General features: G+C 42.9%; 2 protein-coding genes across 3 annotated transcripts in view; one reads left to right on the top strand and one right to left on the bottom strand.

The window, feature by feature from the left end:
- Positions 1 to 17,050, bottom strand: part of KATNA1 (katanin catalytic subunit A1) — a 450,967-nt gene that overhangs the window by 155,899 nt on the left and 278,018 nt on the right. The gene's annotated exons all lie outside the window — the stretch shown is intronic.
- The window catches only part of PPP1R14C (protein phosphatase 1 regulatory inhibitor subunit 14C), a 63,590-nt gene continuing 57,284 nt past the window's right edge, over positions 10,745 to 17,050 (top strand). The window contains exon 1 of one of the 2 annotated variants that reach the window (XM_072995420.2): positions 10,745 to 11,350. In XM_072995420.2, coding sequence (XP_072851521.2) covers positions 11,039 to 11,350 — 312 coding nt within the window. In that variant the 5' untranslated portion in view covers positions 10,745 to 11,038. The remainder of the gene's footprint in view (positions 11,351 to 17,050) is intronic. The other variant, XR_013540566.1, reaches the window with a different exon arrangement.

The following is a 17,050-nucleotide window of genomic DNA, read 5'->3' as shown; positions in this document are numbered from 1 at the left end:
TGGAGAATACTAGACTTCTGCCCATCCTTGCCTCTGTTTTAAACACTGGAGAAAGGCAGAAGCAGTGTGGTTTTGTGGATAAAGCAAAGGACTATGAGTCAGGAAATCTGGGTTCAAATCCTTGCTCAGGTATGAAAATTCACTGGGGGTTGCATTGGTAAACCCATTATTAAAATACCTCACATACCTTGATAACCCTATTAAGGGTTGCTATGCTAGATGCCATTCAGCAGTATATAACAAACATCTTTCCTAACCCTTATTTCAAGCTTTGGACAGAAGGAAAGAGTTCCCTTAATTTGAAAGACCTTTTTCCATCCTGTTGAAAATCGTTATTTTGGTTTCCCTTTTCTCCCTTCTTTATGACTTCCTTACCCTCCACTTTTTCGCCCCTTACTTGCTTCTGCTGACCTTTCATCAGGTTGAACAACATACAGCTTGTGGTGGAGGGAAAAACATAAAAGCCCCCAAATACTTGGGGCTGGGTTCTGGGGCTGCAGCACAGTGGTTGCTACTGATCAGTTGTTATAGATTATTTATTCCAAATGTATCCAATCCTATAGTGTCAACATATAGCCAGAATTATTTTTGGATTGTTCTTTCGTCTCTCATCCTGGGCCTTGCAATCTCTGGCCAGAGGTCTGGCAAGTTTGCATTTTTAATGGTATTTTAGTGTGCTGATAAAGGAAATATTCAACCTTGTTTTCAGAGTTTTGCTCATAAATCACAGAGCTCTATATGTGTGCTTTTCCCTGTGAGAAAGCCTGAGGGAAGATGGTTGATTCAAGGTCACCCTGTCAGTTTCATGGCTGTATGCAGACTTCAATCTGGATTGTCCTAGCCCTATCCCTAGTCCTAGCTGCGGCTCATTAATTGCCAGCTAGAAGTACAGTAATTGCATGTTACGCTGATTCCCTTCTGCAGGCATAGCAAAGCAACAGGATTTCAACCAAAATCTACAATGCGACACATTTCAGTTTCTTAGCTCATAAACATCAGTCTTAAACTTTAACACTCATCAGGGTTGTGGTGATTGGTCTTTTATTATTTTAGAAAGGAAAGGGTGGCAGGGGAATCAGTTACAGTATTTAACCTGATTTATCCCACTGAAACTTCAGAAGCTGGCTTGGCAGCATTCCAGAAGGGCTAGGGGGGGGGGGCTGAACTTCCCATCCTCTTTCCAGGCACACATAGCTTTTTCTTCTCCTTTTCTTTTGTTATTTCAGTTCTTCGATGGCTGATTTATGTTGCCTAGCAACAGCTTGTCTGCCATTCTCTAACAAATGCAACTCCTAACATATTGCTGGAGAAACTTTCATGCAAAAATTCCAAGTTAAATCAACCATTTTCATTTAAAACATAAATTGAAGCAAATTTCCTATTCATGTTAGCAAATGTTTAACTTTCTTTGCTAATTTATGGTAATTTATTGATCACATTTTGCCTATCTCTGCCACAGGCAGAGTGAGGAAGCTGCTGTAGGAAGCAGATTCTGGAGGCCACGACAAGACACCAAATAGTGATCTTATTATTACAGTACGGCATTTTTACTGCTAGACACGAAGAGTGGCATTGGACAGATTTCTTGCCCCCTGTGCCAAAGCAACATGGGCAACTTTGCCTATAGTGGGCCTGCAGGTGGATGATTGGGTGGGGCTCGCTATTGTGCCTCAGGAAGCAACATTCCTTTGGTCGGGCCCAACTGACAGGATGGAAACCAGAATTCAGGCCTTCATTTCTGAACTAGGATTGTTACTAAGCAATCCCAGATTGTTATGGAGGGCTGTGCTTTGTATGTGTCTTGTGTTATATGTCACCAAGCTGAAACTGATTTATAGTGACCCTGATAACATTTTCAAGGTAAGTGAGGTGTTCTTAAGAGTGCCTTTACCAATGTTACTCTCCCCATGAATTTCCATAGCTGAGCAGGGATTTGAACCCAGTTCTCCTGAGTCCTAGTCTGTCATTCTAACCACTACACTAGTGATTTGCAGGGGGCAGTCTTTTGCAAAAGCAGCAGGTGGGCCCTTCTTTGCCCATCTGCCCTTTCGTTGGCCCCGTCAGCAAGGGCAAAGAAGGAGCAGTTGCTCTGCCAGCCAGCCTAGGTTTCCAGGTGCATGTTTTACAGTGCAATCCTGTGCATGTTGATTCTTAAGTAAGTCCTACAACAATCTTCATGGAGCTTACTTTATTATCTAGGATTCTGTGCTTAAACTTCATTAGGTGTAAATTAAATCTATGTCATTGCATGGGCCAGAAATGCTAAGTATATTCTTTCAGAGGTCTGACTGTTTCTCAGGGGAAAGGAGGTGGAGTGGGAGGGAGATGCAGAAACACATTATGAGGCGTGCCAGGGTGCCTTTATGTGTGAGGAAGCTGGGATTTCTAACTCTGAAAAACAAATCCTTCAGGGTTTCTCTGCGGCAGCATTTGAAACAATAACATATATTCCACAGTTCTTTCTCCTGTGTGGTCATGAAAATGTACAGAAAAACAAACCATTGACTGTGATGATGCCATCTATATGCATGCCTGTAAGCAAATGTATTTCATCTCATTCATAAGGTTGTGGAAATCTTTCATTTTTATTGGAAGAAGGTGAGGAATCAATAATGCAAAAAGGTTTTTAAAACAGCACAGCCATGATAGACAATTAAAGTCTCATAGGCTCTGGTAATATTGATTTTTTGTTGTGCCCTTGAGCCTTGCTGCTGTTTTTAAAGAGAAGTGTGTTAACCCCTTGATTTAATGAACAAGATGGAAACATACATTTTGATACCTGTACATTTATGCCAGTATTCTCTCCAAGATGTAAAGGATCCTAATGGCCCAGACTGAGAATGGAGATCTTTAAAAGACATATATAAAGTGGAAAAAATATTTGGGCTGTTCCTTTCAATGCTATTATACAAATCAGTTTACATGCAGCCATACCTGTCCCATTTTGAAAACAGTAAATCTTGCTGCATTTAATATTGTGAATCTTAATGTAGACAAGGCACCCAAAGATTTGTGTTCTTCCATCTGTCTTCATAAATTAACTAGACAAACTGTGGGAAAGTATTGGGACCCATGAGCCAATTTTTGTCCTCTAGAGCTTACTGTGAGCCATACCAGCACCCTTAAAACAAAACCACGTCATTGCATGTCCACTAGTAGTTTCATGAAACTTTTTTTTTTAGTCAAGCAAAGCACCAGTGATGAAGACTTGTTCGGAAAGAGAATCATCACTGCTGCAAGATTCCAGGGGTAGCATGATGTGGTGCATTCTCAGCCCCGTATTAACCATTGAGCAAAATAAGCCTATGCTTAGGGCATCAACAAGAGAAGGGGACACCACAGAGGGTTTTTTTTCCCATTGCCAGATTTACTATGGACCATGGTGCAAATGGTAATTCTCATGAGAAGAGAAGAATCCCTGGAAAAGACCCTGATGTTGGGAAAATGAGAAGGCAAGAGGAGAAGGGGACGACAGAGGACGAGATGGATGGACAGTGTCATTGAAACCACCAACATGAATTTAACCAAACTCCGGGAGGCAGTGGAAGATAGGAGGGCCAGGCGTGCTCTGGTCGATGAGGTCATGAAGAGTCGGACACGACTTAATGACTAAACAACAACAACAACAACGGTCCAAATGATGCATCCTCCTAACCAAACCATAACCATTCCATCCAAATCCCTCAGTCTCTCCCTCCCTCAAGAGCCCCAGAAAACCACCTCCCTACCTAAAGCAATGGAATATGAAGCAGTGAAAACTAAAAAGTATGAAGATTCACCTAGAGAGAAAACTCATATTCTGAATGAAATGATCAGTCATCACCATCATCATTTGGTGTTTTTTTTTAAAAAAAAATGTTTACTTCTGTAATTTGGGAGGTTGGGTGGGGATAAGGATAAAAAAAGCTGCTAGTCTTTTAGACCCATGGCCTCTGCACTGTATGTGCAAGCCAAAGAAATAACAGCCACTAAGTTCTAAGCTCTTGTTTGAGCTTTTCAGTTTACAGATTCTGACAAAATCTGTCTACATTAATCAAAGCATGAAAGTGCAAGATTTGGCCGGACGTCGATAGTTTGTATGTATGATTTTATATATAATAAGTTTTTGTTACATGCTATACAATTAAATTACTGTATTTTCATGCATACAATGTGCACATTATGTTTTTTTCAACATAAAAAATAGGAGAGGTTCTCTTTTCTTTCATAAACAAGAAGTGTCTCTGTGTAACAGATGGTGTCTCTTATAGTACAGACATGCATAATTTTAAATTAAACTGTTTTTACCCATATGCAGATTTATGAAAATTAAACTGATTTACTAAAACTAATTGTTAATATTTAAAAAATATTTTGGTGGAGCTGTAGAAGTAACATGATACTGTTAATATTTTGTTTTATCTCTCCCCCCCCCCCACCTCATGGTTCTTTATTTGCTTGTGAGCTACTCTGTGAACATTTGGTTGAAGAAGGGTTGTCATGAGTCAGACCTATCCAGAATGAAAACATGGAGTCTCCTCAGAGGAGAGGCAGGTGCTTCTGAGTAGATATGCTACCCCACACTACTAGCAACCCAAAGAGCTATCAGTTCCAAACATCCATGCTCCAGGATGAGGGGTCTGTACCTTAGCTGCCTCGGTGCTTGTACACTTCTTGAATCACTTTCTTATCACCCCCAGCATAAACAGTGCAAGGAAACAGCAGGCCTCTCAGGAACCTCAGGACAAAACATGAAGTGAAAACCCTGAGGACAAAACAGTCAGTACATATCAGAAGCAGGAATTCCTGAAACGTTGGATGACATCTGATTGTCACAGGAAGTGCTTTCTTCACTTCCCAGAGCTTAGAAATTAACTTGCTTTGTTTAGTTTGATTGTTCACCAAGATGTAAACATAGGCTTCATTCACAAGTTTGATTGCTCACAGAAAATTCTGTCACTGGAACACCAGTGCACTTTCAGCTTCCAGGTGTGTGCTATTTGTATAACCTACTTTGACCCTGAATAGTTGCATGCAAATTTATTCATGAGGATGGGGATGTTATCTTGCCTAGATCATAGCCTGGTTAAGAGTTAGTCATGTGTGGAGCCCCCCCAGCTCCTACAGAACTTCTTAGTCTAAGGTGCAGAAATATCACTGCTGAAACCATGGGGCTCAGTACAAAGGCTTCCTGAACTGGGGAAATGGACAGCTTGCATTAGCCCAAAATTATGAAATGGACTATATAACTGAAAGCAGAAGATGGAGAACCTCTGTTCTCTCTGCAAAAATAGCAACAATTATTTTACAACAGTCCGGAAGAATTTAAAGCTTCTGTAAAGAACATAATTTGCACTCCTAAACTTAGCTGACTGATAATGCTCTGGAACCAGTAATATTATCAGGGAATGTGTATTCATGTGGTCAAATAAATAAATAAAATTTAAAAAGATATAAAAGAAAATATAGATAGGTGACTGACTAAACTCTAAACTCACCTGGGAGAATCAAATCCTGATGGACATACAGTCTGATAAAATCCTGGATGACAGTCCCTGAATGGATGTAGTCCTTCCAAGAACCAATACACTTAAAACTTTATTTCCTGTTGTCAACTAAATGTAGATTTTGTGATCATTTCAAAGAAAGAGGATAAATATTTACAATACAATACTACAGTATTACAATATTGTACAATACAGTAAGCCCCAGACAGTACTGAGCAGGATAGAAAATAGGTGTTGAGCTATTGATCCCATACCAGTATTGCTTAATTATTTCATAACACTTGCCTGAGTGTATCAGAATGTTTAGGAGAACTTCTTACATGACACAAGTACTAAACCATTCTAGCAGTAATTATGCTTCTACGTAATTCAATGGTAGATGTCTAACGGCCACCATGTCAGGCAACCATTCTTTATGAATGGTAGATTTTCAGAACAGTCAACATTTTTCAGCTGAACAAACATGATGCTACACGAAGGGCTTGTTTTCCTCCAAATGCCTGAGTTATGCTGATCAAATTAATAGCAGGCTTTAAGCAAGCCTGTTTCTTGATGCTGTTGCTATGTCATTTCTAATTTTCTTTGCAGTATCCTCATTATCACATGTCATTCTTGCTAACTAAGTGCAGTGCCTTATCGGAGCAGTTGGTCTTAATGTTTCATCCATTAGAGTCTAATTTTAACAATGATAGAATGTGCTCTATTTGTGTTTCATGGTCTGCATCCACAGACATTTCATTATTAACTTGTGACTGTCTAGACAGAAAGTAAAACTAGCTGGAGGTTCTTTTCCCCTGTGGAATTTTCCCACTGGCCTCAGGTACCTATCTGCCACAAAATTATCCTGCACCAACCCCACTGAGGTGAGTGTACACAGCTCTGATTGGTATTAGTGAGCCATCATGGATTCACTTCCTAGCAGAGTCTGAGACAGAACGATTCTATGGATTGGGTGTCTTATTAATTCCTAAACTATGCTACTGTCCATTGCAACAGAAGTATTTTCTTAAGTGACATAATTGAAGTGTGTGTGTGTGTGCGTGCGCACGTTCATGCACATGTGCTCATTAAGGACATAATAGTCCAAAACTCACACATCAGTGGTTTCTGACAGCAGTGTTCAATCTGCATTAGAGTTGAATGCAGGGCTATAAAGCATGTGGTCCTGCCTGCTGGACTGTAGTGCCAGTCATATCCTGGAAGAAGAGCCAATAGTGAGGGATGCTAGAAGTTCTGATCTAGAAACATCTGGAGAACCATAATACATTCCCCATTCCTGTCTTAGCCCATCACCTTTTCATTAAGAAACAATTCAGATAGACTTTATAACTTTAGTTTAAGCCATGGTATATTCTGGTGGTTTCTTTTGTAAAGTGAGTCTCATTTAGAGCGGAAATGTTGAATGTAGGCAGTTTCTTAAATACAGTAAGAGTTGTGTGGATAGTATCATTATATAGTTTGGTTGAAAGTGGATAAACTGCGGTCCTGCTAATGTCACTAGACTGAAGCTCCACGGACTAGTCATGTAATGGACCACTCATGTTTCATGGGTATGCATGCAAGTCTAATGGTATCTGCTGAAGACCTTTGAAGACACTGGATTCATTCTACTTTCCTGCAGCTTCCTCAAGGCCACACAGGCCGACTCTTCTCCCAGGAGGCACCGAGGGGAATAGAATTCCAAACCTCTGATTCCAGAGCCAGATATCTAAACCACTGAGCGATCCAGGTAGCTGTTTATCTAGACTGCCCTCAACAGTATTATGGTTATTGGAGAAGAATGAAGCAAGAATTAAAAGAATCTGCAGGGTTTTGTTATAGCTTTCCCCCTGCCACGTAATTGTCCTTAAAGCATGCTTGTGTAGTTCATGAAGTAATGAGAACATTTATGAACATGTGCATGATGTTTTCCCCTCACCACTGATGTGACTCATGTCTTGGAGTAAAAAGAGGAAAGCTGTAACTGAAAAAGCATGTTTTTCAAGGGCCTGGAATAGATTAAATGCTATATTAATGTATTTGCATTGTTATCTGTTTTCTTAAATAAGTGCAGATTTCTTCTGTTTTTGATACCATTTCCAGGATAGCTCAGTAGTTGAGTTGTCTAGCTGCAGAGCTGTGCCTCCTTGGCAGGGCTAGACTCAATGATCCTGAAAGGTCCCTCCCAGCAATGCAGTTCTTAGATGATGATGATTACTTTTACTATTGGTTAGTAATAAAAAAACACCTGTGCCAATTATCCTGATATATTGTAATTCTACTCTATTGAGACATACACGATTGATCCCAGATCTGAACAGGTCCTCTATTTAGTTTTTGGTGATAGGAAATGCTGTCTCAATTTTGCTGTTATTTTTTTATGGCAAGCAGTGGAATCTGCTTTGAGCCGTAAATTCTCTTGATTTACATGAAAGTATATATGTACCCCTTCAAAGATTGCTGCCTTGTCGTAGTGAAGGGGCTTGAGTAATTCAGAGAAGCTATGGGCTATACTGTGCAGGGACACCCAAGACGGACAGGTCATAGTGGAGAGTTCTGACTAAACGCGATCCACCTGGAGCAGGAACTGGCAAGCTACTCCAGTGTCTTTGCCAAGAAAACTCCATGAACAGAAAGTCAGACATTTCAACATCACAGTAATCCACATTTATGCACCAACCACCATTGCTGAAGAGGCTGAAATTGACCAATTCTATGAAGACCTACAACACCCTCTAGAACTGACACCAAAGAAAGATGTTCTTCTCATTATCGGGGACTGGAATGCTAAAGTCAAGAGATAAAAGGAATAAGAGGTAAGTTTGGCCTTGGAGTTCAAAATGAAGCAGGGCAAAGGCTAATAGAGTTTTGTCAAGAGAACAAGCTGGTCATCAAAAACACTCTTTTCCAACAACACAAGAGGTGACTCTACACATGGACATCACCAGATGGGCAATATCGAAACCAGATTGATTATGTTCTCTGCAGCCAAAGATGGAGAAGCTCTATACAGTCAGCAAAAACAAGACCTGGAGCTGATTGTGGCTCTGATCATCAGCTTCTTATCGCAAAATTCAAGCTTAAACTGAAGAGAGTAGGAAAAACCACTGGGCTAGTCAGGTATAATCTAAACCAAATCCCTTATGACTACACATGGAAGTGAAGGACAGATTTAAGGAACTCAATTTGGTGGACAGAGTGCATGAGGAACTATGGATGGAGGCTCGTAACATTGTACAGGAGGCAGCAACAAAAACCATCCCAAAGAAAAGGAAATGCAAGAAAGCAAAGTGGCTGTCCAGTGAGGCCCTACAAATAACAGAGAACAGAAGTGAAACAAAATGCAAGGGAGACAGGGAAAGTTACAAAAAATTGAATGCAGACTTCCAAAGAATAACAAGGAAAGACAAGAACGCCTTCTTAAATAAACAGTGCAAAGAAATAGAGAAAAAGAATAAAAAGGGAAAAACCAGAGATCTGTTCAAGAAAATTGGAGATGTTAAAGGAACATTTTGTGCAAATATGGACATGATAAATAAAGGACAAAAATCGCAGGGACCTAACAGAAGCAGAAGACAGCAAGAAGAATTGGAAAGAATACACAGAGGAATTAGACCAGAGAGATCGGGATGTCCCGGACAACCGAGATAGTGTGGTTGCTGACCTTGAGCCAGACATCCTGGAGAGTGAAGTCAAGTGGGCTTTAGAAAGCATGACTAACAACAAAGCCAGTGGAGGTGATGGCATTCCAGGCAAACTATTTAAAATCTTAAAAGATGACGCTATTAAAGTGCTACACTCAATATGCCAGCAAGTTTAGAAAACTCAACAGTGGCTAGAGGATTGGAAAAGATCAGTCTACATCCCAATCCCAAAGAATGCTCCAACTACCGTACAATTGCACTCATTTCACATGCTAGCAAGGTTATGCTCAAAATCCTCCAAGGTAGGCTTCAGCAGTATGTGGACCGAGAACTCCGAGAAGTACAAGCTGGATTCCGAAGAGGCAGAGGCACTCTGATGGCAGAAAATAAGAAGGAATTAAGGAATCTCTTAATGAGGGTGAAAGAGGAGAGCACAAAAATGGTCTGCAGCTCAACATCAAAAAAACTAAGATCATGGCCACTGGTCCCATCACCTCCTGGCAAATAGAAGGGGAAGATATGGAGGCAGTGACAGAGTTGACCTTGTTGGGCTCCATGATCACTGCAGATGGTGACAGCAGTCACGAAATTAAAAGACACCTGGTTTTTGGGAGGAAAGCTATGACAAACCTAGACAGCATCTTAAAAAGCAGAAACATCAACTTGCTGACAAAGGTCTGCATAGTCAACGCTATGGTTTTTCCAGTAGCAATGTATGAAGGTGAGAGCTGGATCATAAAGAAGGCTGACCGCTGAAGAATTGATGCTTTTGAATTGTGGTGCTGGAGGAGACTCTTGAGAGTCCCCTGGGCTGCAAGAAGAAAAAAAAACTATCCATTCTGAAGGAAATCAACCCTGAGTGTTAGTGGTGGGGCTTTGTTGCAATGCTGCAGTATAACTATCCTTTACCTTCAGGCTAAAACTGAGTAAGAATAAACAATGAACTAAAAGTGGCATTTAGACAGAATAAAAATCAATCAAATTAAAATGCAAGTTTTAAAACCAGCTCAGATATATATTACAGCCATTTCCAAAGATGCTCAGCCTTATTGCCATAGTGCCCATGTCATTATTTTCTAATGATTATGCTTAAGATCTGGCGTGTCACTTCCGCAACAAATAGGCCTACATTGAAACTTTGGCGCCAGGGAGGTTAAAAAGGGAAACAAAAGAAAGTGCAAGGAAACACTTTGGGACAAACAGCAACTTCAAGAAGTGATTTCCAGCAGGATTGTGGGCAAAATGACCTCTCCTGGGTACAGTACTTCAAGCAGCCCCATCCTCTCCTTATTTATTTACAGGAGCTACTGTGGTTGTAGGGTTTAGGCCCACGTTTGCATCTGATGTCTGAGGTCGTTCTTAAAGAAACCTCTGTAGCTCAGCAAGTGGCGCTCACCCTTTCTCTGGCCGGATTCTTGATTCTTTAAACTTTAATAGCATATTCAGGAGGCGGAGCGTTCCCTGAGCGAAACTTTACCGGACGAATGTCAGCCTGGGCCCCCTCCCTTCGCAGCCTTGACAGTGCGCTCCAAACTGCCCCCAGCGTGTCCCTGTCAAGGAGGAGGAGGAGGCGCTCAGCCAGGGACCGCGCTGGCCGCCCGCGAGGGCTGAGGGGGCGCGAGGCGGGAAGGCGGCTCGCCGGCCGCGGCTTCCCGGCGGTGTCCCCGCCCCGTTCCCAGCTTGCCCGACGCCGCCCCGCCTCTCCTTCCCCGGGTGAACCGAAGGCGAGCGTCGCGCAATGAGAGGCTGGCAGCCGCAGGTGCAGCAGGAGCTGCTCGAAGCGCTCCCTGGCCTCGGCTCCCCCGCCACCGCGGCGGCCGCAGAGCGCGCCTTCGCGGGCAGCCAGAGCGGGAAGCCTCGGCGGCGCTGCTCGGCTCCTCTGGGCGGCGGCGGCGGCAGCTCTCCCCACGCGGGGGCGGGAAGCGGGCCATGTCGGTGGTGGCCGAGAGTAGCGAGCCGGGCCCCGGCGCTGGCGGGGCTGCCCCCGGAGGTGGTGGCGGCGGCGGCGGCGGCGGCAACCGGGTTTTCTTCCAGAGCCCTCGCGGGAGCGGCGGCGGCGGCGGCGCGTCCCGGGAGGATTCGGGGGCCCCGGCGGTGCAAGTGCAGCAGCAGCAGCAGCCGCAGCAGCGGCGCCACCAGCAGGGCAAAGTGACCGTCAAATACGACCGCAAAGAGCTGCGGAAAAGGCTGGTGCTGGAGGAGTGGATCGTGGAGCAGCTGGGGCAGCTCTACGGCTGCGAGGTAACCGCTTCGCTTCGCTTTATCCGGGGCGGGCGGGCGGAATGAATGAATGAATGCTGGAGGGGCCCTTCCCTGCCCCCGCGGGACAGGCTCCGTTGCCCCAGCGCTCGGCTCCGAAAGGAACGGGCAGGCGCCCCGTCGAGGCTCGCCGGCGCCCCGCACCACACCCCTTCCTCGCCTGCGCGCCGGCGCTGGCCGGGAAGGGCCCGCGTGGAGGCTGCCTTCCCACGGAAGCGCCTGGAGGAGCGATCGGCCGGGCAGCCCCTCGCACTCCGTGGCCGTCTTAGCGAAGAAGGCCTTTTCCCTTCCTTGGTCTCCCGGTTTTGTTCGGTGGCTTTCCGTCGGAAAATACAGTCGCCAACCCTTTTTAAGTATTGGGGGGGGGGTTCCTTTCGTGGAAAGCAGTTGAGCACGACAGTTTGGGGAGCAGGTTGAGAACCTTTGTGTGTGTGAGCGAGCGAGCGAGGGACAGGGAGCACCTCCAAATGACATTCTCCGTGTTCCGTCCGCCGTTCTCTGCCAACCCCTGTCCGGGCCCCTTCCCAGCCTTGACTCTTTAGCCAGGGTGTATGCTTGATGCATTTTCACTTGGCATCACCAAGTATCATTTTCAAAGGCAAGTTGTTGGTCTTCAAAATACCTTTATATATGAAATGATGTATGTGCATGCATGCATGCATGCATGCATGTTGGTGTGTGCATACAGGGTGTCTGTGTCATGTGATGCATGTTACACGGTGTGCTTTGCTGAGACCAGTTTAGCTGAAATCCCTCACCCTGCCTCCTGAGATGGTGGTCTCGCTGATGGGAACGTGATGCTGAACATTTCCCCGGGTTTCACAAACCCCCAGCAGAGTGGAGCACTGCATACTGATAGATCTCACGCATGTCAATCGATCTGGCTCCTAACCTCTGTGTGTGCCTTCAGATCTGAGGTTTAAATACATAGGCTAGATTTTGAAATCTGTGCTTTGACTTAGATTAGGTGGACTTTCTGTGCCTGTTCAAACACAGCATAAAGTGGGATGAACACAAGCTCTTCTGTCACACTTGCATACTAACTAGATCCTCTGTTGCTGAATATTTCTGCGAAGAGAGAGGCTGATTAGATACTGTACATTTTTAAATCTTGACTGCTGCCTATCTCAGGCTTGTTCTTGAGCCAACTTAGTGCCTAGAAAAAAGAGATTGGGGGGGGGAGCTCCATTGTATTTGGCAGCCTTCTTCCCAAGAGGCATTTTTCCTCTCCTTTCCTTTCCTTTCCTTTTTTTTTTTTTGGTTGAAAATTAGGCGGAATGTGTCCAGGCTTGCATTTGGACAAGTTCAATGCAAATCTGGCTTATTTTCTTATCTTCTTGGAATCATCCTTTTGAGAGAGCAGTGACAGCTCAGTAGGTATGATGGCAAGTGCAAGCTTTAGCTGACAGTAGATTCAGCCAGCATAACAATGTGTTATGTGCTGTCAGGTTGCTTGCCACTTGTACAACCCTAGAAGGCTTTCAAGGATGTGAGATAGTAGTTGTGTTAGCCTGTGTCTGAAGAAATTGACTTATCCAGGAAAACGCACATTAAAATATAGCAGTTGTTCTTTAAGTGCCACAATGTTTTTGTCTTCTTTATTATTTTATTTTCGTTTTGATTTTGCCTGGAATATGAGAAATATTTAAGATTCACCAGTGTTATCTCCCAGTAAGTTTCCAGGGCTAAGCAGGGATTTGAATTCAAGTCTTCTGAGTCCTGTTCCAACTTTTTACACTGCACCATTTCTCATTACACATAAAGATAGGTATGTTGTCCCTGGAATCAAAGGAGTCACGTTATCAAATAATCTCTTGCACAATTTTAAAGAGATGGAAGAATGAATACTTGCCCTTTGATTATTTAAAGTGCATTCTTATATACTTTTTTGTTCTTATGACAAAGGTAATGACTACATGGGTATTGTCCCACTCTTTGGTTTGCTGTGGTGATGGGCTGGTTCACTCCATTTGGCAGCAACCAGATGATCTAACTGCCAGTGTGAACTAGCCTGTCCCTGGAGCATACCTATCCACACCTTTCTGGGTCATTGTAAGGGGGCTACTGTTTTTAGGTGTGGGTAAGTTTCCTCTGTTTTGATTTGTTTCCAGCATGTGTGATTGCTGGGCGCTTGCTGCTTTCAATTTCTCTTCCACTTTCAATTTCCCAATATTGTTAAGTGACTTAAGACAGCTTAGCTGTTTTATGATATAGGGAAATTAGAAACTTTCTGTGCTTCAACATGGAGGGGCAGGGGAAGGAAGCATTTTTTTAAAAAAAAGCTCACTGGTGTTCTAAGCTTTTAGAAAAAAATAGAAAAATATTGAAAGCTTTCTCCCAGAAGAAGGAGGAGAGCAGAAGGGGCAAGGAAGATTTTTTTTTTTTAAGGCAGGCTGGCCAAATAGGGTCATTTGCAGTTTGTATGCCATGTGGATGCAAAGATTGTACCAAATGACATATCAGTCCTCTGTCCAACCTTAAGCAACCTTATTTCGCCTGCTCCAGCCTGGTCCAATTGAGTCATGTAGCCAAGGCCAAACTGTATGTCGTGACGAAGTCAGGTGTATGATGGGAGAACACCACCCCTGTGGAATCCTAAAGACATTTATGATGACATAAACCTACATGAACTGAAGCTCATTTTTTCAGATATAGGTAAAATATGGTGTAGTGACTAGTGTGCTGGAAATCTCATTTACTTAGTGACTTTGGGCCTGGCATTCTCTATCAGCCTGACCTACCTTACAGAGTTGTTTGTTTAATTTGTATACCATCCTATTAGTGCAAAAGCACTACTGTGGTCTACAATAAATATGAATAAAAACAACAGAACAGTTGCTGTCAGAATAAGACGAGATGAGCCATGTATGCCACCTTGATCTCATTGGACAAAAATTGAGGCATACATTGAACACATAAAATAATAATGAAATGTAACATCGTGCATCTGATGAAGTGGACGTTAGTCCGCAAAAGTATTTGAAGATATACACAACTCTTCTAGGCTGCCATCCCAGAATGACTACCCTGTTTCCCCTAAAATAAGACCTAATCTGAAAATAAGCCCTAGCATGATTTTTCAGGATGCTTGTAATATAAACCCTACCCCCAAAATAAGCCCCAGTCAAGTGAAACCCCACCCTCCACTATTGTGCAGCAACCAGAAGAAGATGACCTGACTGTATTTGAATAAATGTAGATTGTTGTACATGAAAAAACCAAGACATCCCCTGAAAATAAGCCCTAATGTATTTTTTGGAGCAAAAAATAATATAAGACCCTGTCTTATTTTCGGGGAAACAGGGTACAACCTAATAGAAGTAATACTTATGTACTGTCAGATTGATTGCAGGTTATGGTACTTCTCCCTTAGTTTTCTGGGTATAAAGTATTCAGAAATGGTTTACTAATCCTCCCTTCTGGTGGCACTGTATGAGCATGCAGTTTGCCCAAGGCCACACAAGGTCTCAGCTGGCTTTTCTTCTCAGATGAATAGTTCAGTTTCAAACTCCTGGACCCTGGCTCTACCATCAAGTGCTCCAATTTATTGAACTATATGGCCACTTATGACATCCTGGAAGATGTGTTTTTCTGATCAGTTTGGGTGATGCAATTCCTCACCGTTGGTTGTGGTAGCTGTGTCTTATGGGGAGCCCCCAGTCATAAATAGGTGCCCAGTCCTGTGCCAAATAACAGCCAGTACTTCTGGAGAACTGGGATGTTCTTCTGCTTCCCTTCCTGCCGCAGCCCTCCATAGCCCTTCCTGCCGCAGCCCTCCATAGCACCAAGAACCTACTGCACATAATTTCCTGATTCTAGAACTAGACTGATGCCAGATGTCAATCATACAGTTCGTGAAGAACTAAGTAGTAGCAGGGGGATGGCAGTAGATGGAGTGTTTGGTTTGGTTCAACACCGCACAGCTTGGGTTCTGGGTTTCCCCCCAAAGAAAACAAGGCTGTATTCCAAAGCTACTATTTTCCTGATGTGCCATCAAGTTGTCTCTGAGAAATAGCTGCCCTAATAGAGGTTTAATAGAAATGAGATCTTTAAGGAGTGGTGTTGCAGTTTCACCCCTCCAAGTGAGCTTATGTACATTTTTAAAAATCCCATCTTCCTTTTAGCAAAGCACCAGAGTAATTATCCAAATTTTTCTCCCCCCACTCCCAAACTTGTAGCTGGTATTGATTTATTTGGGAAAGAGGTGTGAAAGGATCTCTCCTGTTTCCCTATCTTTAGACTTCAGGAGGCCTAGTACTAATTGAGGTCATAGAATCATAGAGTTGGAAGGGGCCTCTGTCAACGTGGGTGGTGAACTTGTGTCTGAGATGAGGTACAGCAAACAAGGGCTCATTTAACAGAACTGCATATAAAATCCTATGGCTCTAGAAAGCTAGATTAAGTGAAGGGTTGTGGTTTTATCAAGCAATGTAGCCTGAGGAATAGGGAGGCCTCTGTTCCAGGGCCCATAATCCTGGCCGATTTGTGGTCACCCTGCTTTCTCCCCCCCAAAAAAATCTTGGTTGCTGCTAGCACCTCATGTCCTCACCTTGCTTCTCAATTGGAAGGGAACAAACATGTTCTTTTTCCCATATGTCTTCCCCTTACTTTTTTTTAAATAGACATGATATGTATATAAAGACTGCTGTTTTTGACCTGTAAAGCCCTTTGTCAAAATGACTTTGTCTTGCTGTATGCATTTCCTTGCTTTTTTCTCAGCTCCGCCACCACCTCAGATATGCCTGATAAGGACACGAGTGAAGGCCTTCTTGGTGGCTGCTCTTAGGCTGTGGAACTCCCTTCTACAGGAGGCTCAGTTGTCACCTTTCCCATCATTGTGCAGTCAGAGGCTTCCTTTTTAAGCCAGACTTTAAGAACTGAGTTTTGTTTCACAGTGCTATTTTGGTTATCATGTAAGCTTGCTTCTCTAAGTGTTTTTAATTAACAGTGTTAAAATATTGTTGTATTAAATAGTCTTTAGTGGTATAAATTACTGTATTTTAAATTGTACTTGTTTTAACTGTTTGAGATGCTTTGGGTTCCTAGATCAGGTCAGAGACTCTGACGCTTCAGCATCCTTCCAAGAGGCTTACAGAATTTTATAGCCATCTAGGGGAAGATATTAAAATTCATCCGGTTATCAAAGTATAAGTCTTTGCTGCAATAATTCCAGGCAACATCAACTTATCTGATTCTATAGGCTTTATTTATCCACATTGCTTCTATATTCCATAAAAAATACTGTAATGTACTTCAAAAAGTAACAAGTCAAAATGTATTGAAAACATTCCTACAGCTATGGAAAACTCTCAAATGCTTAAACAGAAAACCATACTTGCAACTTGTAAAAAGCTGCAGGTGTGATTGCCATCCAAAATTACATCTGTAAAAAGTTTCAAACAAAAGTACATTTGAAAACAAAATTAAAGTTGTAGGCAGGACTTAAATCATGTTATAAACATGTTTCAAATTATAGTAGTTTACATTCTACTAGATCCTTACATGCTTCTAGCACAGTGATTCCCAACCTTTTTCTAGTCACAACCTTATTTTATAATAACTAAGTAACCTGCAATAGCCCCCTGCATGTTTGCTTTAAAAGGCATTTTTAATGGGGTAAAAACATTCCTTCTCAGAAAGCAGAGACTTCTTTCTCTCTCAAAGGTCCTGTTTCTCTACGTA

The sequence above is a fragment of the Pogona vitticeps genome, chromosome 1 (assembly GCF_051106095.1).
Source record: "Pogona vitticeps strain Pit_001003342236 chromosome 1, PviZW2.1, whole genome shotgun sequence".
Classification (NCBI taxonomy): domain Eukaryota; kingdom Metazoa; phylum Chordata; class Lepidosauria; order Squamata; family Agamidae; genus Pogona; species Pogona vitticeps.
Note: the sequence above shows the minus strand (reverse complement) of the source record. Positions and strands in the feature narration are given on the sequence as shown.